This window comes from Pogoniulus pusillus, chromosome 32 (genome assembly GCF_015220805.1).
Source record: "Pogoniulus pusillus isolate bPogPus1 chromosome 32, bPogPus1.pri, whole genome shotgun sequence".
NCBI classification, from domain to species: domain Eukaryota; kingdom Metazoa; phylum Chordata; class Aves; order Piciformes; family Lybiidae; genus Pogoniulus; species Pogoniulus pusillus.
The window spans coordinates 12,963,876-12,990,745 of record NC_087295.1 but is presented as its reverse complement, the minus strand read 5'-3'; the positions used below and the strand labels follow the sequence as shown (position 1 = coordinate 12,990,745).

The window sequence follows — 26,870 nt, the reverse complement described above, 5'->3', positions numbered from 1 at the left end:
GATGATACTGGGATGCTGTGAGACTGTGTGTTCCTGGTTTTGAGCAGTTCTCACTGGTCAAAGCACAATGTGTCACCTCCTGGCTCCAGACAGACAGGTTTGCACACAGACTGAGGAGGCAGCACTGCAGACCCACTCTAAGTGCTTTCAGCATTCTCATTTCTGCAGCCTAGTTGGAACAGAGCAAGAGAAAGTCTGTCCCAAGCACCCCAATTTAAATGACAATCGCATTGCTATAGTAGGATAGTTCACTGTACAAGATTGCTGTTTGAAGAGGAAGGTTTAAGACTAAGGATAGAAATGGCTGATCAATTATGTGCTTGGAATGAATGCCATAAATGCATCCAGATGTGACTGAGAAAATAATTGGCTACTGGAATGGGCTGCCCAGGGAGGTGGTGGAGTCGCCGTCCCTGGAGCTGTTGAAGGCAGGATTGGACGTGGCACTTGGTGCCATGGTCTGGCCTTGAGCTCTGTGGTAAAGGGTTGGACTTGATGATCTGTGAGGTCTCTTCCAACCTTGGTGATACTGTGAATGAAGCTGGTACACTCTGTAAACACTTTCCCTTTGTGCAGTACTTTTCCCTTCTGATGTTTTTGGTGTCCCTCTCGTTTGCAGTTTGAAAATGACATTTCTGCATTCACCTATGAGAAGACACTTATGATGGAGCAGCGATCTCAGATGCTAAAACAGATGCAGCTCTCAAAGAATGAAAGGGAAAGAGAGGTAAGGATTTGGGCTTGGCAAGGTGTTTTGACTAAAAACTGAGAGTTTTACACAAAAACCAAGTAAAACCTTGGCTTTGATCAGTCCAGACTAGTCAAAAGCTTTTAGAACTGTATCCTGCCATTATGGGTTGAGTTGAATCTGCTAATGTGTAGTTAATACCATGCTGCTGTCATGCCAGCTTCAAAACAAGTGCTGGCTGGAGCAAAGTATCAATGGGGCTGGAAGTTCAGATTGTAACACAAAAGGCTTCTTGCTCCAGTTGCTGTTTCCAGGTTTGAAGGGTTGGGCTTTTCCACTGGGCTGGCTGCTGTGTGCTTGGGTCAGGGGAGCACTTTGATTGCTCCCTTCTGCTGCTGTGTGCTTGGGTCAGGGGAGCACTTTGATTGCTGGCTTCTGCTGCTGTGTGCTTGGGTCAGGGGAGCACTTTTGTTGCTGGCTTCTGCTGCTGTGTGCTTGGGTCAGGGGAGCACTTTGATTGCTGGCTTCTGCTGCTGTGTGCTTGGGTCAGGGGAGCACTTTTGTTGCTGGCTTCTGCTGCTGTGTGCTTGGGTCAGGGGAGCACTTTGATTGCTGGCTTCTGCTGCTGTGTGCTTGGGTCAGGGGAGCACTTTTGTTGCTGGCTTCTGCTGCTGTGTGCTTGGGTCAGGGGAGCACTTTGATTGCTGGCTTCTGCTGCTGTGTGCGTGGGTCAGGGGAGCACTTTTGTGGCTGGCTTCTGCTGCTGTGTGCTTGGGTCAGGGGAGCACTTTGATTGCTGGCTTCTGCTGCTGTGTGCTTGGGTCAGGGGAGCACTTTTGTTGCTGGCTTCTGCTGCTGTGTGCTTGGGTCAGGGGAGCACTTTTGTGGCTGGCTTCTGCTGCTGTGTGCTTGGGTCAGGGGAGCACTTTTGTTGCTGGCTTCTGCTGCTGTGTGCTTGGGTCAGGGGAGCACTTTGATTGCTGCCTTCTGCTGCTGCTTGTGCTTTTGCTGCATTTTTCTGCAGATGGGCTGAGGTAATTGTGCATCTTATCTCATTCAATTCCTTATCTCAACCCAGAGAGGTGGTTGTGTCCCTCCTGTCTGTGTGGGGGAAGCTGGGCTTGTGAGAACAGGCTGTGTTAACCCTGCACATCTGCGCTGCTTTCCCTTTGGCAGGTTTCACTTGAGAAGTTCAAATAACATGGGGGAGAAAAATCGTTTTCCATTTGAACAGATGCTTAGAGTTTTCCTGTTCTTGTTCAGATAAGTGGAAGTATTTGCTAGCAAAGATTTTGACTATCAGTGTGGAATATAGCCAGAGCATTTTCAAACTTGAGGTGGATCAGTAGCTGCAGTTGGTGGTGTTTAACTGGGCTCATTAGCTCTGCCTGGGACTTAGTCAATTCAAAATAACTCTTTTGTTCCTGTGTTATCTTGAGTGTTTTATGTATCAACGAATTGCTGTTGCAGGAGCCAAATTTAGGCTGACTGTACCCTCTAATCCTGTGTTTCTCAGTTGGGAATGCTACATTTGCTGCACCCCTATCTTTTTTTCTTCGTGACTTATCCTCCTACCCCTTGTTTGTCCTGCTAACTTGTCTCATCAGCACTTTCTTAGTGAGATAGCTTTGCTGTCACATTGATTTCTCTCTCATGCTAAGTAAGAGATCTCTGCTGTTTAGCTGCTCATAAACCTCTTACAGCTGCCCAGGGAGGTGGTGGAGTCGCCTCGCAGTCCCTGGAGGTGTTCAAGAACAGACTGGATGGGGCACTTAGTGCCATGGTCTGGTTGATTGGTTAGGGCTGGGTGCTAGGTTGGACTGGATGAGCTTGGAGGTTTCTTCCAACCTGCTTGATTCTATGGTTCTGTTTCCCTCAAAGACACGCTGTTATTCCCTGAGGAATCATCCTCACCATCCACTCTTGTATTCACTTTTTTAACTGGATCTTTATTTGCTCTTGCCCTCAGGTGTTCTAGTGAAAGGTGGCAGGAGAATGATGAGATTGTTTTGTTTAGGCAAGAGTAAATATAACAGATTCCTGCAGGAAGATCTGCAGACTTGAGTTCACTTCCACAGAGTTATTTGGCTGTGACAATTGCCCTGCAAAGATTAAAATAATGGGTAGAGCCTCTTTCATGTTCTTGGTGGCTGTCATTCTTCTCTGCTTAGTCCTGACTGTCTGTGTGACAAGGCAGTGCTATTGGAGCTGGGAGGCATCCATGCCCCCCCCACTTTGGGTAGCACAGAGCAAGTGCTGTTGTGCAGGTTGCTGCTGCTAGCTAAGACTGGCAGAAATCTGAGTGCCCCTTGATGAGGAGCAGTTGGAGTGTTTGAATCACTGCTTAGCATCAGACAGCAGCTTTCTCATCTTCATTTTTTCCACACTTTTGATGGTAGCTGAATAAAATTCATTCTTCATCATGATGTGCCTAAAGGAATCTGTGTCAAGGAATATGACCCTCACAAAAAGTGAATGGTTGAAGTTCCAGTGTAGGCAAAAAGATTCCATTAACTGTGCTTTCACAAATCTGTGTAAGGAGACTTCATAACTAAGCACTAAACACCTGAAAGAGCCTCGTAGTGTTAATAAGCAGGTTAATAACAAGCAACAACACCAAATCTCACCTGTTGAAATGCAGACAATGTTTGTTTTGAATAATCTCACCTGTTCTCTTTTTCTATTGCTGGGAGGGGGGTGGGGGATATTGGGTGGCCACTTTGTTTCCTTTTATTTTCTATCCATGGTAACCTTTTTGTCTCAGATTCAGAGCATCACTGATGAGTCTCGAGGCTCAATCAGAAGGAAAAGCTTCTCCAGCCCACAGTCCCTTGGCCAAGATGCACAGGCACTGCTGACTAATGATTATCGAGGGGAGGAGGTAGTTGGCTATAGTACTAGTAGGATAGATTTCTTCCCCCCCCCCCCCCCCCATTGCAACACTTGAAGTGGCATTACTGCTGACTGAACTACAAACAGACAATTCATTGGCAGTTCTTAATGAATTGTCATGTTGCCATTGGCAACCTTTCATTGTGTTACCCTATTGTTGTGCTCTAGTTGATGCTTCTGCAACCTGCATTACTCCCTGTCAATAAGAACTGCCTGATTCTGAGTGTCTGATTTTCTTAAGAGCCAGAAGCAAAGGTATTGCTCTACCTTCTAGCTCTTAAAACTTGTTATCAGTGGGTGATAACAATGCTCACAGAGCATTGCTTTCCTTTTATGGTTCCTCTATTGAGGGAATGAAGGTTTCAGTGACCAGATAGCTATACTAGGGCCTTGGAGATCTTCATGCTTATTAAAAAGCCATTATTAGCCCATAAAGTGCCATGGTCTAGTTGATTGGTTAGGGCTGGGTGCTAGGTTGGACTGGATGATCTTGGAGGTCTCTTCCAACCTGATTGATTCTATGTTTCTATGATTCTATAAGTGTCACTACTGCTTTCTGCATCTTGAAAGGAAATCAACTGACCTACTCAGTGGCTATAGTGTGCACTTGAAGTGTTGCTCACACCTAAGGACAATCCAGCCTAGCTTGTAGAAATGCTGTACAGTTTGTGTTTGCCTTTCTTTAGCCAGTGTGAGCAGAACGTGTTGGGTAGTGTGTGATGAATTTGGTGTTAGAATAGCACTGCCAACAGTGTGCTGCTCTTGGCTTGGCCTTTTTGTAAAGGTGTGCTGCAGGTCCAGAACTTCACTTCACATTGCTGCCTTTGTGAAAAATGGTGAACTTTCTGCTGTGGGAGCTTTGAGCTGCATTTATCTTACAGTTGGTAGTTTGCAATGTTAGTCCATTAGATGCTGCTGTATGCCATTTCCATTCTCATGGTAGCACTGCATTCACAGTAACTTCTTATAGCCTTGACTGGTGATTTCATCCTCTGAGAAGCTATGAAGACCATCAAATAGACATATTCAATAGCTCCAAGTGCAGGGTGCTGCACTTTGGCCACAACAACCCCATGCAGAGATACAGGCTGGGGTCAGAGTGGCTGGAGAGCAGCCAGACAGAGAGGGATCTGGGGGTGCTGATCAATACCCGCCTGAACATGAGCCAGCAGTGTGCCCAGGTGGCCAAGAGAGCCAGTGGCATCCTGGCCTGCATCAGGAGCAGTGTGGCCAGTAGGACAAGGGAGGTCATTCTGCCCCTGTGCTCAGCGCTGCTCAGGCCACAGCTTGAGTGCTGTGTCCAGTTCTGGGCTCCTCAATTCAAGAGAGATGTTGCAGTGCTGGAAGGTGTCCACAGGAGGGCGACAAAGCTGGTGAGGGGCCTGGAGCACAGCCCTGTGAGGAGAGGCTGAGGGAGCTGGGGGTGTGCAGCCTGCAGAAGAGGAGGCTCAGGGGTGACCTCATTGCTGCCTACAACTACCTGAAGGGAGGCTGTAGCCAGGTGGGGTTGGGCTCTTCTGCCAGGCAAGCAGCAACAGAACAAGGGGACACAGTGTGAAGTTGTGCCAGGGGAGGTATAGGCTGAGTGTTAGGAGGAAGTTGTTGTCAGAGAGAGTGATTGGCATTGGAATGGGCTGCCCAGGGAGGTGGTGGAGTCACTGTCCCTGGAGGTGTTGAAGCAAAGCCTGGCTGAGGCACTTAGTGCCATGGTCTGGTTGACTGGCTAGGGCTGGGTGCTAGGTTGGGCTGGATGGTCTTGGAGGTCTCTTCCAGACTGGTTGATTCTATGATTCTTTAAATCTTGGTCTTCCATTCAGCCAGTCAGGCTTTGTGTCAGTGGGATCATGAGACTCATGCTGGTAGGTACACTGCAGGCATGCCAGAAATCAGCAGTGTTTACAACACTGAAGAAGTGAGTGTACCTGGTGAAGAGTGGCAGCACTGGCTTGCAACCCACCCTCATGTTACAGTACTGCCTGACTGGATTCATCCTTGGTTTAGTTCACTACAACAATAATGTCTCAGCCCAGATGTAATCCTGCAGATAGAAACAGCTGCATTTTCCCAAGCAGCTTTATTTCCTACTGGAGTGAAACCCAGTCTGTTTTTCATTCAGAAAGCAAGGCTCATTTTCCTGTGCAGCAGTGTGAAAGAAGAACATGCAACTCCTTTTCAAATGTTAATAACAAAGGCTCCTTTTGGCTGAATCTTGTTTTGTGACCAGGCTCAGCTGATCCACGACAGAAACACTGCCTCACGCTCGACTCCAGCAGCCAAAGCAAGTGTGGCTTCTGCTGCTGCTGCTACTGCTGCACCAGAAAAAGTGCACATGACCTGGACTAAAGAAAAGTTTGTGGCTGAGAAGCATAAAAACAAAGACTCGAATGTGTCTGGCTTTAAAGATATTTTCAACATGAAGCCGTAAGTATGCACGCAGTCTTTGGGGTGTTGTGTGTAGTTGTATGTTAGTGCTGGGGGCTTTTGGTGCTGTGGGTAGTTGTATTTTAGTGCTGGGGGGTTTTTGGTGCTTCTGGCTTTTGGTTTTTAAGAGATTCTTCCCCTGCACTTCACTTCAATGCCATCCATATGAAGCTGGCATGGACTTGGGTGGAACAACAATGACTGCAAAGAGTCATGCGCAAGGATGTTGCGAGTGAAGCTTAAAGAGGATGGAGTTGAAGCTGTAAACTCTGTTTCTGGATTGTGTGTTAAAATGCTTCCTGAGGATTTGTTTTCCTCTCTTCACACTGGGAGCAAATTCCTGTGCATCATTCCCTGTTTCATGTGTTGGTTGTTTGTTGGGATGGAACACAACAACCCCATGCAGAGATACAGGCTGGGGTTGGAGTGGCTGAGAGCAGCCAGACAGAGAGGGATCTGGGGGTGCTGATTGATACCCACCTGAACATGAGCCAGCAGTGTGCCCAGGTGGCCAAGAGAGCCAGTGGCATCCTGGCCTGCATCAGGAATGGTGTGGCCAGCAGGAGCAGGGAGGTCATTCTGCCCCTGGACTCTGCACTGATTAGACCACACCTTGAGTGCTGTGTTCAGTTCTGGGCCCCCCAGTTTAGGAGGGACATTGAGATGCTTGAGTGTGTCCAGAGAAGGGCGACGAGGCTGGAGAGAGGCCTTGAGCACAGCCCTACGAGGAGAGGCTGAGGGAGCTGGGATTGGTTAGCCTGGAGAAGAGGAGGCTCAGGGGAGACCTCATTGCTGTCTGCAGCTACCTGAGGGGAGGTTGTGGCCAGGAGGAGGTTGCTCTCTTCTCTCAGGTGGCCAGCACCAGAACGAGAGGACACAGCCTCAGGCTGTGCCAGGGGAGATTTAGGCAGGAGGTGAGGAGAAAGTTCTTCCCTGAGAGAGTCATTGGACACTGGAATGGGCTGCCCGGGGAGGTAGTGGAGTCGCCGTCCCTGGAGCTGTTCAAGGCAGGACTGGACGTGGCACTTGGTGCCATGGTCTGGCCTTGAGCTCTGTGGTAAAGGGTTGGACTTGATGATCTATGAGGTCTCTTCCAACCCTGATGATACTGGGATACTGTGAGTCCCAAAGCAATAGATAAGCTAAATGTCTTGAAAGGGTCTGGCAAAAAGCCATCAGCCTGTTGGCTTCCTCACGCTGTGTTCCAGGCACACACTCTTGTCTTGAGTTCTGGCAGGATGCAGTTAGAAGCATGACCTAGAGCTTCTGCACATGCCCAAAGCACAACTGTGGCTGCCAAGGGAAATGTGAATATCTAAAGGAAGCATCTTCAGCTTAGGACTTGTAGGCAGTCTCAGAAGGTACTTTTAGAATGAGCACCTTAAAATCCTAAGGTGCTTCATAGATTTGCATTGAGCTCTAAGAAGCAGTTTGCCTTCTGCAGATTCCAAACGTGACCTTATGCTCTAAACCACCAATTTTTTTGTCCTGGGCTACATTATACATTAATCCTTAAGTGTGGAAGGGCAGTTAGTATCTTGGGAGTGTTTCCTATTACTACTTGAGAACTGTGCAAGACAGATTTCAGATACCATTGTAAAACTAAGATGTGTGTGGGAATTACAGTTCAGACTTGCAATGCCTGTATTAATATTGTTGAATTAATGTGCCTGATGGCATTTTTTTTCCCCCTGTGCATTTGCTTCCCTTCCATTTAGAGAATGGGGAAATCTGTAAGTGTAAATTTCACTTCTCTTGAGCAACATAAGCAGCGTGCCATGGCTCTTGTGTTCTTGTATGTGTGTATCCCAAGTCATGATTTGCAGTGCATGTGTGTTTGTGCTGTGTTCTATGCTGTGATTTTAGCATTTATGGCTGGAAAATGTTGATTCACTGTGACCTGTTAATGCTTTTCTTGTAAGTATTGCTGCCTTTGCTTTCAAGCTATGTCACAGAGAATGTACTGCTCTGCAAGAATGCACAACTTGACAGTACTCATCTGCAGCAGTGCAATACTTAGCTTTCTAATAAATGACACAAATCACAGAATGTCAGGGGCTGGAAGGGACCTCCAAAGCTCAGCCAGTCCCAACCCCCTGTGAGAGCTCACACAGGAAGGTGTCCAGGTGGGTTTTGAATATCTCCAGAGAGGGAGATTCCACAACCCCCCTGGGCAGTCTGTTCCAGTGCTCTGTCACCCTCACTGGGAGAAAATTCCTGCTCATGTTGGGATGAAACTTCCTATGCCTCAGCTTCCACCCATTGCCCCTTGTGCTGTCATCAGGCATCACCCAGCAGAGCCTGGCTCCAGCCAGGCAATTTAGCAGACAACAACTACCTGTACTGCCAGCATTCTTCATCTTAGTGCCCTGTGTGTGTTTGGATGAACTTGTACCTGCTGCTCTCCTGAGCTCCACTCATATTATCTAAGAGCAGCCTTGTGTTGCTACAAGACCCCAGAATTAAGTCTTAGTGTAGTTCCCCTGACATGGCCTCTAGTAGTAGAAGGAAGTTGTGTTTCCTGCTGTAAATGTTGGCTTCTTAGTGTGTTACTTTGGAGCAAAGACATCTCTTTAATATCTGTTATTTACCTGAGCTGAAACAGTGCAGGGCTTTGTGCTCTAATTCTGATGGCTTCTAGTGGAATTCAGAAGACTCAGTCAGGGACTTGGGAGGGTGGCTTATGCCCTGTTGCTACTAACCTGCCACTCACCTATCACAGGGCAGTGTGAGCTCAGCAGAGCAGGGCACAGTTGTGCTGTTACTGAGACCACTACTTAGAGTGCTAAGAAAATGGCACAGGGCAGAGTGACAGAAGTGTCTTACAGCACAGTCCTGGCATCCTCCTGCTTGAGATGTGCAGCCCTGTGTGTTTCTGAGGTCCCTTCTGAAGTGACTGACTTCCCTTGTGAGGAATCTGCTTGAGAGCAGTGCACTCTTTTGGCTGAATGGGCTCAGGGAGAATCTGGTGATTTCTGTTGCACTCATTTCCACTCTTCTTTTCTTCTGGAGACCAACTAAATCATCCGAGGTCGGTCCTAAAATAAGGAGATCACTAAAGTCTCCTGTGCCCAAATTCACAATGATTGTGTCTGTGTATGCAAGAAGCTTAATAGATGTAAGGGGACAGGCTTAGTTTCAGTTAATTGTGTGCTGCATTAATCTTATGACATGAGAAAATAGTACATTTGTCATCACTTCTGTGCTGTTTCCAAGTGTTCCTCACCAGGCTGATAGTAATCCTGTAGTGTTTTCAGAGGAATAGAATCATAGAGTGGTTAGGTTGGAAGGGACCTTAAGGATCCTCCAGTTCCAGCCCCCTGCCATAGCAGCCCATAGCTTTTAAACCTGGGTATTCCTTGTTCTCAGGTGTGTTTGGAATGTGTACAACCTGCAGTGTCTGTGAAAAATGGCTGCTGCTGCGTGCAGAGAGATGAGATTTCTAACTCGAGATGCCTAAGGATTGTGATCCTGCCTCAAACATTTGTTTCCCTTGCAGGAATCAGTCAAACGTGAGAAGAATGCACACGGCTGTGAAGCTGAATGGAGTAGTGCTTAACAAATCACAGCATGCTCAGCTGGTTCTCCTCAATATGCCTGGACCCCCTAAAAACAGAAAAGGGGATGAAAACTGTATCCTCCACTCTCATATGTTCATGTGTCTTGAAATTAGGAGCTTGGGTTTTGTGGCTGTGCTACTGTCTACCTGTTGATATGCTCATCATGGTGACTGATGGTGAAGTTTGCCCTTAGGAAAAGGATTTGGTTCCACAAACAATTTTTAGAGCTGGGTGGGGGGGGACACACACTTTTGTTGGTACAAAGCAATTGTCAGTATTCAGTTTGTTTTAACATCTGTATCTTCTCTTTGCTTCATGTGAGTAGGGCAGGACTGGCCAAGAGAGCCAGTGGCATCCTGGCCTGCATCAAGAATGGTGTGGCCAGCAGGAGCAGGGAGGTCATTCTGCCCCTGGACTCTGCACTGGTTAGACCACACCTTGAGTGCTGTGTTCAGTTCTGGGCCCCTCAATTTAAGAAGGACATTGAGTTGCTTGAATGTGTCCAGAGAAGGGCAACGAGGCTGGGGAGAGGCCTTGAGCACAGCCCTACGAGGAGAGGCTGAGGGAGCTGGGATTGGTTAGCCTGGAGAAGAGGAGGCTCAGGGGTGACCTTATTGCTGTCTGCAACTACCTGAGGGGAGGTTGTGGCCAGGAGGAGGTTGCTCTCTTCTCTCAGGTGGCCAGCACCAGAACAAGAGGACACAGCCTCAAGCTATGCCAGGGGAGATTCAGGCTGGAGGTGAGGAGAAAGTTCTTCCCTGAGAGAGTCATTGGACACTGGAATGGGCTGCCCGGGGAGGTGGTGGAGTCGCCGTCCCTGGAGCTGTTCAAGGCAGGACTGGACGTGGCACTTGGTGCCATGGTCTGGCCTTGAGCTCTGTGGTAAAGGGTTGGACTTGATGATCTGTGAGGTCTCTTCCAGCCTTGGTGATACTGTGAAATGTTCCCAACACTGGAACTTGCTTCCACTTGAGCAAGCAGTTGGGTTATATCATGGGAAAGTGAAGAGTGACCCAGGAAAACTCCTTGAGGAAATGACTGAAGTTGATGTTTGCATTATTTCAGAGTTTTTGAGAGGTGAGTGGTTATCTTGCTCCTTTTCTGCATGAATTCCTTGACCATGGCACTTCAGACATGGAGTTTTTGGAAGTTCTGACAGAAGGTCTGGATAGAGTACTCCTAGTCCGAGGCAGTGGCCGTGAAGTGATCACCATTTATTCATAACCTCTTTGCACATTTTGTTCAACATCCCCCCCGAAAAAAACCCCACCCCCAACCCCCACCCCAGACAACAAACAACAAAACAGTTCCCCCTAAGCACACCAAAAGAGCCAAAACCCCAAACCAAAGCAGAGACTTAATTATTTGCTGTAATTTGTGCAACTTCCAAGATCACTGCAAACCAACCACAGGCAGCATTTTCTGATGATGCTTTCTGTTTCCTCTAGTACAAATTTATCTTTAGATTATCTTTTAAGATAGGGTTTTACATAGACAATATTTCTGTAGTGCATTGATGGTGACTGGGGTAGGATATTTCTGTGTATCATATTCTGGCCCTTGTTGAACTGTAGTGACAGACAAGGAAGGGAATAGCGACGCAACACAGCTGCGTGAGCAACTTCTCCTGGAGATGCAGAAGAGAGATTGAAAACATCCACAGGGAAAGGGACTAGGAAAAGCTGTGGGCTTCCTCCTTTGCCAAAGTGCTGCTTTGTTGCTTCTGTTGGGACGAGTCCTAGCGCAGAAGAGTTCTCTCAGACCTGGATCCAACCACTCCCATTTGTGTATTGTGTGCATAAAGTGTTCCCCCCAGCCTCACGATTTGCCACCCTTGTTTTAAATGCTGTTTCTCTATTTAATGTGCTTAGGTAGCTGAGACCTCCAGGTGACAGTGATTGTGAAGTGACAGGTTGGGGAGGGGAGGTGGGGGGTGGTTGGTTTGGTTTTTCCTCAGCAGCTACTGGCAGTTCTAGCCTGTTGTACAATGACACTGGTGACACCTACGAGCATCCAGCTCATGGCAAGTCTGGGATGCAGAAGCTCAACCTCATTGCAGGTAGAAGTGTAACAACTGCTAAAGCACAGCAAGTTGGTTGGGGAAGTGCAGTCTCTTGTTCTCAGATGTGTCTCGATTGAAAATGTTGTCTGTATGTGCTGCTGTCAAACATCTGCTTTTCTGAACTGAACCAGCTCTTAAGTGTCTTTCATTTGACACTGTTGGAGATTTAGTTTAGGTGCTCCACAGAAACCTTCTGCCCCTTTTGGGACACTGTTCAGTTTCCTGAAAGTTGTTTAAGACCTAAAGTGCTTGGGTAGAGGAAGAATTCTCTTAAACAGATAATCCAGGCAGCATCTCTTGCTGGGTCTGAGACTTGGCTCAAGGCAGTGCTTTTATCACAGCTCCTTCAGGCAGAGCAAAACACAGGTTACAAAGAGCAAAAGCTGAAAGCAGCTCTTGCCTATCTGTGTAGTGTGACTTCTGAGTGCTGGAGATCATCATAGAATCGATGAGGTTGGAAGAGACCTCCAAGCTCATCCAGTCCAACCTAGCACCCAGCCCTGTCCACTCATCTAGACCATGGCACTAAGTGCCTCATACAGTCCTTTCCTTTTCTTTTCCTCTTTTCCTTTCCCTTTTCTCTTTCCCTCTCCTTTCTTCTCTCTTCCTTTACCTTTCCGCTTTTCCTCTCCTCTTTCACTGTTTCTTTCATTCTCCTCTTTTCTTTTCCCTTTTTCTTTCTCCACCTCCCATTTTCCACCCCACCTGCAGCATATTCTCCCACCACCCCCGCAGCACCTGAGGTCAATTGAAGTCCCCTCCCACCCCAGCTGTGGCCACTTTGCCCTCCCTGCTCACTCCCCCATATAGGCAGTGCAGGAGGAGCCCAGCCCCAAGCTGGGCCCATTGCGGGCCAAGGGATCCTCCACTGGCATCCCAGGTGAGTGCCCACGGGTGAGCACCGGGTGCATGGTGGAGGGTTTCAAAGGCTGGGGGGCCTGGCTGGCCCCCCGGCTAGCTAGGGCCATGTTAGGGTTAGGTTCCTGACCAGCTGCAACATCCACCTTTAGCTCACGGGTGCTAAGTCTGTGTTGTTGTTGTTGTTGTTGTTGAGGCTGAGCTTTGCCTAGGAGTTTGCCTCCTTGAAGGTCTTGCCACAGGTTCTGCCGTGGGTGAGAAGATGGAGACGGAGATGGAGATGGAAATGGAGATGAAGATGATGGAGACAAAGATGGAGGTGGAGGTAGTGGTAATGGTGGAGCAGGAGCTGGCAAGGTAGGGTGGAGGGAGGTGGGAGGGCAGCAGCCTGGGAAAGGGAGAAGCGAGTCGGAGGGCGGCAGGGGCTGCCCAGGGGAAAGGAGAAGCGAGTCGGAGGGCGGCAGGGGCTGCCCGGGGGAAGGGAGAAGCGAGTCGGAGGGCGGCAGGGGCTGCCCGGGGAAGGCAGAAGCGAGTCGGAGGGCGGCAGGGGCTGCCCGGGGAAGGCAGAAGCGAGTCGGAGTGCGGCAGAGGCTGCCCGGGGAAGGCAGAAGCGAGTCGGAGGGCGGCAGGGGCTGCCCGGGGAAGGCAGAAGCGAGTGGGAGGGCGGCAGGGGCTGCCCGGGGAAGGCAGAAGCGAGTCGGAGGACGGCAGGGGCTGCCCGGGGAAGGCAGAAGCGAGTCGGAGGGCGGCAGGGGCTGCCCGGGGAAGGGAGAAGCGAGTCGGAGGGCGGCAGGGGCTGCCCGGGGAAGGGAGAAGCGAGTCGGAGGGCGGCAGGGGCTGCCCGGGGAAGGGAGAAGCGAGTCGGAGGGCGGCAGGGGCTGCCCGGGGAAGGCAGAAGCGAGTCGGAGGGCGGCAGGGGCTGCCCGGGGAAGGCAGAAGCGAGTCGGAGGGCGGCAGGGGCTGCCCGGGGAAGGGAGAAGCGAGTCGGAGGGCGGCAGGGGCTGCCCGGGGAAGGCAGAAGCGAGTCGGAGGACGGCAGGGGCTGCCCGGGGAAGGGAGAAGCGAGTCGGAGGACGGCAGGGGCTGCTCGGGGAAGGGAGAAGCGAGTCGGAGGGCGGCAGGGGCTGCCCGGGGAAGGGAGAAGCGAGTCGGAGGACGGCAGGGGCTGCTCGGGGAAGGGAGAAGCGAGTCGGAGGGCGGCAGGGGCTGCTCGGGGAAAGGGATGAGTGGGAGGGCGGCAGGGGCTGCTCGGGGAAGGGAGGAGCGAGTCGGAGGGCGGCAGGAGCTGCTCGGGGAAAGGGATGAGTGGGAGGGCGGCAGGGGCTGCTCGGGGAAAGGGATGAGTGGGAGGGCGGCAGGGGCTGCTCGGGGAAAGGGATGAGTGGGAGGGCGGCAGGGGCTGCTCGGGGAAGGGAGGAGCGAGTCGGAGGGCGGCAGGAGCTGCTCGGGGAAAGGGCTGAGTCGGAGGGCGGCAGGGGCTGCCCGGGACTCAGTCTATCTTGGTTTTCAGTTTACATTTATGAGGTGAAACTGCAGCCGATACTCAGGTCTTACCACACAAAACCTCTGCAGTTATCAACTCAGCTCATTGCTGAAGCAAAAAAAAGTCTCTCTGCCTTCAAGAAGCAATCTTGAGTCAGAGACTTGCCCATAAACTTTATCTCTATAGAGACTTACCTGTAAACTTTGTTTGATTTCCTCACTTCCTTCTGGTCACACACTGCTGCCTCACTGATCCTGGGCTTTATGCTGCTCTAGGGAAATACTTTGCATATACATTTCTATTTCTAGAAGAATCACAGAACCAGGTTGGAAGAGACCTCCAAGGTCATCCAGTCCAACTTAGCACCCAGCCCTAGCCGATCGCAGGCTCACAGGATGTTAGGGGTTGGAAGGGACCCAAGGAGATCATCCAGTCCAACCCTCCTGCCAGAGCAGGACAATCCTATCTAACACAGATCACACAGGAACACATCCAGACAGGCCTGGAAAGGCTCCAGAGAAGGAGACTCCACAACCTCTCTGGGCAGCCTGTGCCAGTGCTCTGGGACCCTTCCAGTCAGGAGGTTCCCCCTTGTGTTGAGGCAGAACCTTTTTTGCTGCAACCAGACCATGGCACTAAGTGCCTCATCCAAGTTTTGCTTCAACACCTCCGGAGACGGCGACTCCACCACCTCCCTGGGCAGCCTATTCCAATGCCAATCACTCTCTCTGCCAACAACTTCCTCCTCGTATCCAGCCTAGACCTCCCTTGGCACAACTCGAGACTGCGTCCCCTTAGTCAGTGATTCATCTTCACAACTGCTCCCACTGCAGTGAGTCCCTCAAAAGCCACACAACAGCAGAAGCCCCCCAAAGGATCCCAAACTGCAAACTAAGCCTGATAGATGTATGTGTGTTCATCCACAGGAATTCAAAAGGAGGGCAATTTCGATTAGACTAAGACAACAAGAGAGGGTGCTAGAGAGCTGTAGAAGAGTGTATTCTGCTCTGCTAAGCTGGGAATGAGAAGTAGGATCAGAATCATGGAATGCTTTAGGTTGGAAGTGACCTCAAAGCTCATCCAGTTCCAGCCCCCTGCCATAGGCAGGGACACCTCCCACTTGAAGAGGTCTCTCAAGGCCTCATCCAATCTGGCCCTGAACACCTCCAGGGAGGTTGTGGAGCACAGAATCACAGAATGTGATCTTTCATCACTGTGATTGTACAGTGGCTCTTCAGGCAGGTGAGGTAAGCCAGAGAGAGAGAACATGAATGAGTGAGAAAGAAGAGCATAAAGAAGAGCTAAGCAAGATCAGAGGTAGGAGAAGCAAGCTATCACCACTCTGGGTTCCAGTGACATCCACTCCTTGATGTCTTCCTAAATTCCCCTTCATTCCTCCCTTAAGGGTGGGTAGCAGAGGGGGTCATGCACCACTTGTGTGATGGTGCAGGCTCACTGGAACCCCAGCTTAGATGAGTCACTCTTGGGGTGCCTGTGCGTGGCATTGTGATGGTTGAAGCAGAGGGAGTGCCCCCAGTATTCCAGGTGACTGCTGCTGCACCTCTGGTTGTGCAGGCTCAGTTGTGAAGCAACTGCCTTAAGTTGGCCCAGGTGAGGGCACCCAAGCAGCGTCCAACTTGCAGCCTCCTGCTCCAGGAACAGGCTGTTGTGGCTGCTTGAGTACAAAGAAAGAGGACCAAAGAGCAGTCTGTGAGAGACAAAGTTCTGTGGCAGCAGAGAAACTGTTTGAAGGAAACTTCTGTGGCAACAAAGCTTCCACAGCAGGACACCACTGAAAAAAGATTGTCCCCTTCTTGTTGGCACCCATCCTTCAGGTGTTCATAAACGTTCATTAACACTGATAAGATCTCCTCTCAGTCTTCTCCAGGCTAAACAGCCCCTGGTCTCTCAGGTGTTCCTCATAAGACATGTTCTATTCCCTTAATCATCCCCACAGCCCTCTGCCCAACTCTCTCTCTAGTGGCTCCCTGCCTATCTTGAGCTAGGGACCCCAAAACTGGACACAATACCCTGGATGTGGTTGTGCCAGGGCAGAGCAGAGGTGAGGAGGAGAGCTTCCCTTGACCTGCTAATCACACTCTTCTTGATGCATTCCAAAAGACCACTTGCACTCTTGACCACAAGGGCACATTGCTGTTCCATGGATAACTTATTGCTTCCCTTCACCTGCTAATCACACTCCTGATGCATTCCAAGAGATCATTTGCACTCTTGACCACAAGGGCACATTGCTGTTCCATGAATAACTTATTGTCCACCAAGACTCCAAGGTCCTTTGCCATGGAGCTGCTTTCCAGCAGGTCAATCCCTAATCTGTACTGGTACATATTGTTATCCTCCCCAGGTGCAGGACTCTATGCTTATCCTTGTTGAATTTCATGAGGTTCCCCTTCACCAGCTCTCCAGCCTGTCCAGAACCTTGCACAGCCTTCTGGTGTATCAACCACCCCTCTCAGTTTTGTGTCATCAGCAGATGTGCAGAGGGTGCACTGACCTTTCAGACAGGTCATTGGTGAAGATGTTGAACAAGACTGGACCCAATACTGACCCCTGAGGAACAGTGCTACCTACAGCCCTCCAACTGGACTCTGCCCCTCACAGTATCATCAGGGTTGGAAGAGACCTCACAGATCATCAAGTCCAACCCTTTACCACAGAGCTCAAAGCTAGACCATGGCACCAAGTGCCACGTCCAATCCTGCCTTGAACAGCACCCCTCTGAGGTCTACTGTTCAGCCAGCTCTCAATCCATCTGTGGCAGGTACAACTGCCCCCTCACAAGTGCAGGATCCTAACAGGCCCCAAGCAGGAGGCTGGAGCTTGCTAGCAGCTGATAGGAGTCAGCTTTATGCCCCCAGAAATAAGCTGGCTGCTCTGGGTCCAGAAGTCAGCCCTCCAATTAATTAAGGAATTGACCACAGCACAACAATTTGCCAGGTATAAATGGAGTCTTGCTGTGGACAGAGCTGAGTTCTCTCCACACAGAAGCAGCCTGCAGTCAGATCTTCTCCCTTTAGAATGGAACCCAGGGAGTCCTCATCCTCCCTTGGTGGGTACACACACAACACACACATCCTGGGTAGCTGGGGGGAGATTTCCTTTTCTAGTGTGTGTGCACATTTTGGTTCATCTCTCCAAATAGCCTAATTAGTTGTGTCTTTTCCCATCTGACATCTGAATCTGGGGGTTTGCTGTGTTGGAAGGAGAGCAGATTAATTGCAATAAAGCTGCAGATTTCAGGTGGCTGCTGCTGTCTGTCTGTGGGTGTCTCTGTGACACCATTTCACAGCCCACTCATCTAACCCACGTTTCCTGAAATCACTTAGGAGGATGTTAAGGGAAACAGCATCAAAAGCCTTGGTGAAGTCAAGTTGGACAACAGCTACTGATCTCCCTTCACCTACCCATTCAGTCATCCCATCATAAAAGGCTATCAGATGACTTAAACATGATTTTCCCATGGTAAATCCATGCTGGCTGCTCCTGATAACTTTCTTTTCTACCATGTGCTGAGGGATGACCTCCAGAGTGAGCTGCTCCATCACTATTCCAGGGATGGAAGTGAAGCTGCCTGGTCTGCAATTTCCTGCCTTTGAAGACTGGAGTGGCACTGGCTTTCCTCCACTCCTCAGGCACCTATCCCATTTCCCATGATCTTTCAAAGTTGATGGGCAGTGGTAGAGCAACAACATCAGCTAGCTGAGCACATGCATCCCGTTGGGGCCCATGGATTTGTGCATGTTCAGTTTGCCCAAATGATCTCTAACCCAGACCTTGCTGACCAGTGGAGAATCTTCCTTCCACCAGGCTCTTACCTTCAGGGTTTGGGGTTCCTGAGAGATGGATGTAACAGTAAAGGCTGAAGCAAAGCTGGCATGCAGTAAGTCTACCTTCTCTGCATCCTCTGTCACCAGGGCTCCCAGGTCATTCAGTAGTGGGCCACGTTTTTACTGTCCCTTCTACCACTTGTGTGTCTGAAGAAGCCCTTGTTTTCTTATAGAGCCATAGAATCAACCAGGCTGGAAGAGACCTCCAAGCTCAGCCAGTCCAACCTAGCACCCAGCCCTATCCAGTCAACCAGACCATGGCACTAAGTGCCTCATCCAGGCTTTGCTTCAACACCTCCAGGGATGGTGCCTCCACCACCTCCCTGGGCAGCCCATTCCAATGCCAATCACTCTCTCTGACAACAACTTCCTCCTAACATCCAGCCTAGACCTCCCCTGGCACAACTTCACACTGTGTCCCCTTGTTCTGTTGCTGCTTGCCTGGCAGAAGAGACCAACCCCACCTGGCTACAGCCTCCCTTCAGGGAGTTGTAGACAGCAATGAGCTCTGCCCTGAGCCTCCTCTTCTGCAGGCTGCACACCCCCAGCTCCCTCAGCCTCTCCTCACAGGGTTTGTGCTCCAGGCCCCTCACCAGCTTTGGCGCCCTCCTGTGGACACCTTCCAGTACTGCAACATCTCTCTTGAATTGAGGAGCCCAGAACTGGACACAGCACTCAAGGTGTGGCCTGAACAGTGCTGAGCACAGGGGCAGAGTAACCTCCCTTGTCCTGCTGGCCACACTGCTCCTGAGCCAGATCCTGTGATCTTCACAGAGAGAGTGATTGGCATTGGAATAGGCTGCCCAGGGAGGTGGTGGAGACACAACCCTGGAGGTGTTCAGGAGAAGACTGGCTGGGGCACTTAGTGCCACGGTGTGGTTGAGTGGCTAGGGCTGGGTGCTAGGTTTGACTGGATGATCTTGGAGGTCTCTTCCAACCTGTTTGCTTCTGTGATTCTATGATTCTGTGGTTTAAGGAAAGGAGAACAAACCCACAGTGTCAGGATTCAGTGCCAGCTGGTTCCATCGGGCTGGACATTACTGTGCTAACTGTTGGTTATTAAATCCCAGGCAGCCCCTGCTAGCCTCCCCCCTCCACCCCTGACACTAATGTAGCCTTTATACATAGCTTGCATTTCTCTGGTGGAAATAAGTGAATTAAAAATTATTAAATTTCCCTCTAGAAACAGGATTTACTTGGAAGGTAAACAAAAAGCTATAATCAGTTTAGCTTTCTGCTGGTCTGTTACTCAGACACTGAAGAGTGGAAAGACTTGGTCCTGTCATCTGAATTAGAGGTTTTGAGAACCCTTTTGGTGGCCAAGTTTCTTCTAATATCCAGCCTAAACCTCCCTCACTGCAACTGGAGGACATTTCCTCTTGGCCCTCATCAGGTATCTGTCCCTAATCCTTCATGCTAGGGGGAAGAGACCAACACCAACCTTGTGACAACCTCCCTTCTGGGAGTGGTTGACTGAGATCTTCCCTCAGCCTCTTCTGCTCCACAGGTCCTTTACCCAGCAGTGTGCCCAGGTGGCCAAGAGAGCCAGTGGCATCCTGGCCTGCATCAGGAGCAGTGTGGCCAGCAGGAGCAGGGAGGTCATTCTGCCCCTGTACTCTGCACTGGTTAGACCTCACCTTGAGTACTGTGTTCAGTTCTGGGCCCCCCAGCCTCTCCTCATAGGGTTTGTGCTCCAGGCCCTTCACCAGTTTTGTTGCCCTTCTCTGGACACGTTCCAGCACCTCAACATCTTTCTTGAATTGAGGGGCCCAGAACTGGACACAGCACTCAAGGATGCATTAGGAAGAAGCATCTTCACTTTTTTTTTTGGCAGCAACATAGAATCATAGAATCAACCAGGTTGGGAGAGACGTCCAAGATCATCCAGTCCAATCTAGCACCCAGCCCTACCCAGTCAGCCAGACCAGGGCACTAAGTGCCTCATCCAGGCTTTGCTTCAATACCTCCAGGACCATGTGTTTCTATTCTGTCTTCTCTAATGTCTGTCTGCACATCTGAAAAGGCAGGAGTGCTGTTGCAACACCCTCTGCCCTGAAGAGCTCTGCAGCCTGCTGCAGTGAAGTTTCTTGCAGATAGTCTGCAGTCAAGTTTCTGGCTTTAAATGCTTTATTTGATTGTTGTTCAACTAATATGTACCAAGCACAGCCCTAGCTCCCAGATGGAAATCTCTTTACTAATTTGGTTTAGGACAGGAAATTCTGTGGTGCTTATTAAGGAGAAGATTAAGCTCCTTTGTCATAGAATCAGTCAGGGTTGGAAGGGACCACAAGGAGCAGCCAGTTCCAACCCCCCTGCCATGCCCAGGGACACCCTACCCTACAGCAGGCTGCACACAGCCTCAGCCAGCCTGGCCTCAAACACCTCCAGCCATGGGGCCTCAACCACCTCCCTGGGCAACCCATTCCAGCCTCTCACCACTCTCATGCTCAACATCTTCCTCCTCACCTCCAGTCTGAATCTCCTCACCTCCAGCTTTGCTCCATTCCCCCTCCAGTCCTGCCACTCCCTGACAGCCTAAAAAGTCCCTCCCCAGTTTTTTGTAGCCCCTTTCAGATCCTGGAAGGCCACAAGAAGGTCACTGTCTTACTTGGACTATGCATCTCTTCTTCCCAGTCTGCCCTTTCAGAATCATAGAATCAGCCAGGTTGGAAGAGACCTCCAAGCTCATCCAGTCCAACCTAGCACCCAGCCCTAGCCAGTCAACCACACCATGGCACTAAGTGCCTCAGCCAGGCTTGGCTTCAACACCTCCAGGCATGGTGACTCCACCACCTCCCTGGGCAGCCCATTCCAATGCCAATCACTCTCTCTGTCAAGAACATCCATAGCTGACAAGGAGGTGGATACTGGCAAAAGAAAACCAGCTCTGCTAGCAGCTACAGATGTGGTGGTCAAAGCTGAAGGAAACACAAAGGCACCCTAAAGAAAGAAAACATCATTAATATGGTCTGCTGTCACACCAGCTTGGGCTGTAACAATCTCATATCCCAAAGCAATCCTAAACATTCTCTGGGACTGATTGGGTGAATTCCAGGCAGGAATGAATGTGCCACAGGAGGTGATTGTGATGCTTTCAATATGTGACCTTTGGCTGATCCTGAATTGTGCCAATAACCCAGCTGGGTGGTAATGATATGCTCTTCTAAATAAGAAGTAAAACACAGCTTTTGATCTTAAGAGCTAATAAGGGACCCCATTCCCTAGCTGAGACTTGACTTTTTGGCCTTCATGTTGTCCAACACCCCAGCAAGGGCTTTGCACCTACCTTCAGCATTTCACCCACAGCCTGCAGTACCAGAGGCTTTCTATTTTAGCACATGTGCACACAAACCAGGCTTTGTGCTGCAGAGCATCAGTTAGCAATCCAGTGCTCTGCTGGAACCAGATGAGAGGGGCTAACAGATCATTTGCTGTGCTAAACAAACGAAAGCTAAACCTGTGCATCATGTCTGGTTTGGTGTCACAGTAAAACACTTCCATGCCATGTCAAGAAAGCCCTGTCAAAAAATCCCAGTGATATTTAGGAAGAAGCACTGTTGATTTTCTTTTGAGTAACAGTGGCTGGGAAATCATTACTTTCTTCAAACAAAGTATTGCTGCTGTGACACCTGGCCTGCCAACATGCCAAAGGACTGCTCTGATGCTCTGGACCACTGTAATTACACAGAAAATGTACTTTGTCTGTTTGAATCAGGAATGTGCTCTTAGAAGCATAGAATCATGGAATCACAGAATTGAACACGTTGGAAGAGACTTCCAAGATCATCCAGTACAACCTAGCACCCAGCCCTGCCCAATCAACCAGACCATGGCACTAAGTGCCTCATCCAGACTTTGCTTGAACACCTCCAGTAGCCTGTCCTCCTAGTAGAATCATAGAATCAACCAGGTTGGAAGAGACCTCCAAGATCATCCAGGCCAACCTAGCACCCAGCCCTATCCAGCCAACTAGACCATGGCACCAAGTGCCTCATCCAGGCTTTTCTTGAACACAATCAGGACCCAAACCATCACAATCACCTCCCTGTCATTCCTAGTCCTTCTCTGTTTACAAACAACAGGACTAGCAGAGAGCCATCCCTCCTTGGCTCATTCACCAGCTGTGTTAGGAAGTCCTCTGCCACGCTCTCCAAGAACCCCTGGCTCTGCTTCCTGTCTGTTGTGTTGTTATTCCAGCAGATACCCACTAAGTTGAAGGCCCCCCACAAGAACAAGGGATAGGAATTCTGAGCCCTTCCCCAGACACCTTAAGGACATCAATCTCCTCATCCTGGTCTATGGAAGACCCCCAGCATGACATTTTCATGTTGGCCTTTCTCCTGATTCTGACCCACCAGCATTGAACCCAAATCAGTATCCCAGTATCACCAGGGCTGGAAGAGACCTCACAGATCATCAAGTCCAACCCTTTACCACAGAGCTCAAGGCCAGACCATGGCACCAAGTGCCACGTCCAATCCTGCCTTGAACAGCTCCAGGGACGGCGACTCCACCACCTCCCCGGGCAGCCCATTCCAGTGTCCAATGACTCTCTCAGGGAAGAACTTTCTCCTCACCTCCAGCCTAAATTTCCCCTGGCGCAGCCTGAGGCTGTGTCCTCTTGTTCTGGTGCTGGCCACCTGAGAGAAGAGAGCAACAAATATTGCATAGATTCTTTGTGCAGATTAGTGAATCCCATTACAGATTTACAGTAAGGGAGGTAGCCTTTTTGTGATGGTTTGGGTGTTCCCTGCCCCCCCACACTTTGGAAATCACCCAGACTAGACTCCAGAATTGAGACTGAATGAAGCTTATATTTACAGCTGGCACAAGATAGAAGCAGATAGTTACAGTATAGACAGCTATAGACAGAATTAGACAAGGTAAAAGGTAATATAGACACACAACAGCCCTCCCAGAAACCTGAGTGCCCAGGAGGGGCTCCCAACCACCCTTCCACCTTCTTCCACTTCTCTCTACCTTACCCACGACGTTGCCTTGTGCCCAAGGTAGATTGGAGGTCAGCCAGGGGGTTAGGAAGCAGGTGGATTAATCACAGAGATGGAAGGTGAGGTTAGAGAGGTGCAGCCCACAGCCCAGACAGAGAACAACTCCCTTACCTATGTTTGGATTCTTGTTAGAGTGAGAGTCAAATAAATGAAAATAGGAATATTTTACAACCTCCATCCTGGTTAGAATATGAGCCAACAACCAAAAGGTGAAAGCCTGTTTAAAAAGCATCTTCAAGTTCCCTGGAGTGCAGAAGAGAGATACCAAAGCTGATAAAGCAAGCTTGAGAATGTTGCTTTTAGAGATGCATTTTAATTATTCTCTGGGTTGAAACTTTGGCTTTCCAAAACAACCAGTGATGGAAATGACACCAGAGAGAGCGAGCAAAGAAATGCTAGAACAAGAACCATACACTGGCAGGAAAGAGTGAATCCACTTTTCATTTTCCATTCTTTTCCTTACTCAGAAATACAATCATAGAATCAGTCAGGGTTGGAAGGGACCACAAGGAGCAGCCAGTTCCAACCCCCCTGCCATGCCCAGGGACACCCTACCCTAGAGCAGGCTGCACACAGCCTCAGCCAGCCTGGCCTTAAACACCTCCAGCCATGGGGCCTCAACCACCTCCCTGGGCAACCCATTCCAGCCTCTCACCACTCTCATGCTCAACAACTTCCTCCTCACCCCCACTCTGACTCTCCCCACCTCCAGCTTTGCTCCATTCCCCCCAGTCCTGTCACTCCCTGATATCCTGAAAAGTCCCTCCCCAGCTTTTTTGTAGCCCCCTTCAGATCCTGGAAGGCCACAAGAAGGTCACCTGGGAGCCTCCTCTTCTGCAGCCTGCACAGCCCCAACTATTTCAGTCTGTGCTCACAGCAGAGCTGCTGCAGCCCTCTGAGCATCCTCCTGACCCTTCTCTGGACACACTCCAGCATCTCCACATCCTTCTTGTAATGGGGGCTCCAGAACTGGATGCAGTACTCCAGGTGGGGTCTCAGCAGAGCACAGCAGAGGGGGAGAATCACCTCCCTGGCCCTGCTGGCCACACTTCTCCTGCTGCAGCCCAGGCTCTGTTTGGCTCTCTGGGCTGCAAGTGCACACTGCTGGCTCTTGTTGAGCTTCTCCTCCAGCAGCACCCCTAAGTGTCTCTCCAGCCACTCACTGCCCAGCCTGGATTTGTGCTTGGGATTGCAGTAAGCTGAAGAACTTCATAGCTGAAGAACTCCCTCCTCACATCCAATCTGAACCCACCCATCTCCAGCTTTGCTCCATTCCCCCTAGTCGTGTCACTACCACATAGACATCACCACTGTGCAGTGGCAGAGCTCTGGGATGTAGCAGGCTTGAGGGCAGCATCAAGGACTGAGGCTGTGAGACAGAGTGTTTGTGTGTGAGTACTCAGGGAGGACAAATGAATAGGCATGCAGAGTGTGTAACAGAGCAGTTCTCCCTGAAAAGCTTCAGGGGTTAACACAAATCAGTGCTGGGCTGGCAGTGGATTGTCCCTGGAATAACATCCTTCCCTTTTCATTGACTGTTTGCTCTAAAAACCCAAACCTTGCTGTTTGCTCTGTGCCTCCCCAGAAAGGCTTTGCAAATTGCAGCGTTGAATGGAAGTGACAAAGCAGGATGTTTTCTTTGTGAGAAGGTACCCTGAGTACACAGCCCATCGCCACTATTCAAGTGCTGGCTGGTGGGAGAGTGCCAGAGAGATGTCTGGGTGGGTGTTGTCCTCATCATCTGTCCTGGCTCAGCAGTGGCAGAAGAGCTGGACCTCAGGCTGCTCAGTCTGGAAAAGAGAAGACTGAGAGGGGATTTAATCAATGTTTTGCAACCAGCAGCAGAACAAGAGGGCACAGTGTCAAGTTGTGCAGGGGTAGGTCTAGGCTGGATGTTAGGAGGAAGTTGTTGTCAGAGAGAGTGATTGGCATTGGAATGGGCTGCCCAGGGAGGTGGTGGAGTCACCATCCCTGGAGGTGCTGAAGCAAAGCCTGGATGAGGCACTTAGTGCCATGGTCTAGTTGACTGGATAGGGCTGGGTGCTAGGTTGGACTGGATGAGCTTGGAGGTCTCTTCCAACCTGTTTGATTCTGTGATTCCATGATTCTATGACTGGCTAGGGCTGGGTGCTAGGTTGGCCTGGATCACAGTATCACAGTATCCCAGTATCACCAAGGTTGGAAGAGACCTCACAGATCAAGTCCAACCCTTTACCACAGGGCTCAAGGCCAGACCATGGCACCAAGTGCCACGTCCAGTCCTGCCTTGAACAGCTCCAGGGACGGCGACTCCACCACCTCCCCGGGCAGCCCATTCCAGTGTCCAATGACTCTCTCAGGGAAGAACTTTCTCCTCACCTCCAGCCTAAATTTCCCCTGGCGTAGCCTGAGGCTGTGTCCTCTCTTCAAAGTCTCTTTCAACCTGCTTGATTCTATGATTCCATGATTCTATGACTGGCTAGGGCCGGGTGCTAGGTTGGACTGGCTGATCTTGGAGGTCTCTTCCAACCTGTTTGATTCTGTGATTCCATGATTCATTTTGTTTGCTCCTTTCCACTAAGAGGTGGAAATGCACATTAATAGCAAACAATGGCTGTTCTAAAGTACATCATATTAGAGTTATCCACATAATTTACAGTATCTGGAATTTGGGATCAGATTATCTCAGCAAATGCATATTGATACCTTTAGTAATCTGGTGGATCCCTCTGGGGCAAAGAGAGATTCATATTTATGTCCCTGTTGAGAAGACTGAAGACAAAAGTCTGCAAAACAAAGGCTTGGATTTGAATTCTAAGTCATCATAGGATCATCATAGAATCAACCAGGTTGGAAGAGACCTCCAAGATCATCCAGGCCAACCTAGCACCCAGCCCTGGCCAGTCAACCAGACCATGGCACTAAGTGCCTCATCGAGGCTTTGCTTCAACACCTCCAGGGATGGTGACTCCACCACCTCCCTGGGCAGCCCATTCCAATGCCAATCACTCTCTCTGCCAACAACTTCCTCCTCACATCCAGCCTAGACCTCCCCTGCCACAACTTCACACTGTGTCCCCTTGTTCTTCTGCCACATTATTACCTGCTGTGGCATAGCAAAATCACTTCAGCTCTGGTCACGAGACTCACTCAGCAGAAAACTTCTGTTCCTGACAAGTCTGAATACAATTTAAGCATTCAGTTCTAAAAATATAAACATCAGCCCTCCCTCTCAGGAAGGATGATCACAAAGATGTCCTTTCATGCATGCCTTGCATTTGCACTGGAAAAAATAACAAGGATTGCAATTAACCTCTTTAGAGCCTCCACATTCAGGCCCTAGAAAAACACTCCAAGAGCTCAGCTGTCTCCACAGGTGCTCATTTCTCTCTCTCTCTCTTTCCCCTCCCTCCAAAAAAGCAACCAAACAACTTTCTTTTCCCATGGGGATGGCACAGCAGACAAAAACCTCTCTTCCTCCTCACTCCAGCCCCAGCCCTGAGCAGAGAATTCACAGAATTAGGAACTGGAGAAGCAGCCAGTGGCAAGAAGAAGAAAATCAGGCTCTTCTGCTGGGCTCTGTTAATGGCTAAATTGCTTGCTAACAGGCTCAGCTCTGTGGCTGATTGTTGCTGGGAGCTGCTCACACAAGCTGTGTGGGTCAGTCCCTGCTGGAAGCATGTGGAGCTGGCATGCACAATGACCACCTAGGTGCAGTGTAACGGTTAATTGGCCCCGTTTCTGGCACGTTTCACAGGAAATAGGCAGTGACACACTTTTCATGTCAAGATCTCTATGCTTTGCTGAACTTGTCACATCTGATGAACTGAAGGCTCCCAGGGAGCCTGGCCTTTGCATCTGTTCCAACACAGGGGCTTGCCTCAGTTTAGGGTTTTCAGAAGTTGCAAGAAGGGAGGAAGGGGGAGAAAAGGCAGATTAGATGGCCTGAAGACAAAGGAGTTTAGATTTTGAAGTCTAAATTCTGAAACAGGTGACCTGAACACAAAGAAGTTTAGATTTTGAGGTCTAAACTCTGAAACAGGTGACCTGAGAACAAAGAAGTTTAGATT

At 49.9% G+C, this 26,870-nt stretch overlaps 1 protein-coding gene and 1 long non-coding RNA gene across 2 annotated transcripts in view; both read left to right on the top strand.

Annotated features, from left to right (window-relative positions):
- LOC135189376 (solute carrier family 12 member 7-like) overlaps positions 1-11,750 on the top strand; it is a 78,042-nt gene extending 66,292 nt beyond the window's left edge. The window contains exons 21-24 of the mRNA XM_064169675.1: positions 620-727; positions 5,805-6,001; positions 9,501-9,634; positions 10,694-11,750. Coding sequence (XP_064025745.1) covers positions 620-727; positions 5,805-6,001; positions 9,501-9,634; positions 10,694-10,785 — 531 coding nt within the window. The 3' untranslated portion in view covers positions 10,786-11,750. The remainder of the gene's footprint in view (positions 1-619; positions 728-5,804; positions 6,002-9,500; positions 9,635-10,693) is intronic.
- Positions 11,751-12,753: 1,003 nt separating this feature from the next.
- Positions 12,754-26,870, top strand: part of LOC135189436 (uncharacterized) — a 28,777-nt gene continuing 14,660 nt past the window's right edge. The window contains exons 1-2 of the long non-coding RNA XR_010308079.1: positions 12,754-12,806; positions 17,312-17,865. This is a non-coding gene — a long non-coding RNA (uncharacterized LOC135189436). The remainder of the gene's footprint in view (positions 12,807-17,311; positions 17,866-26,870) is intronic.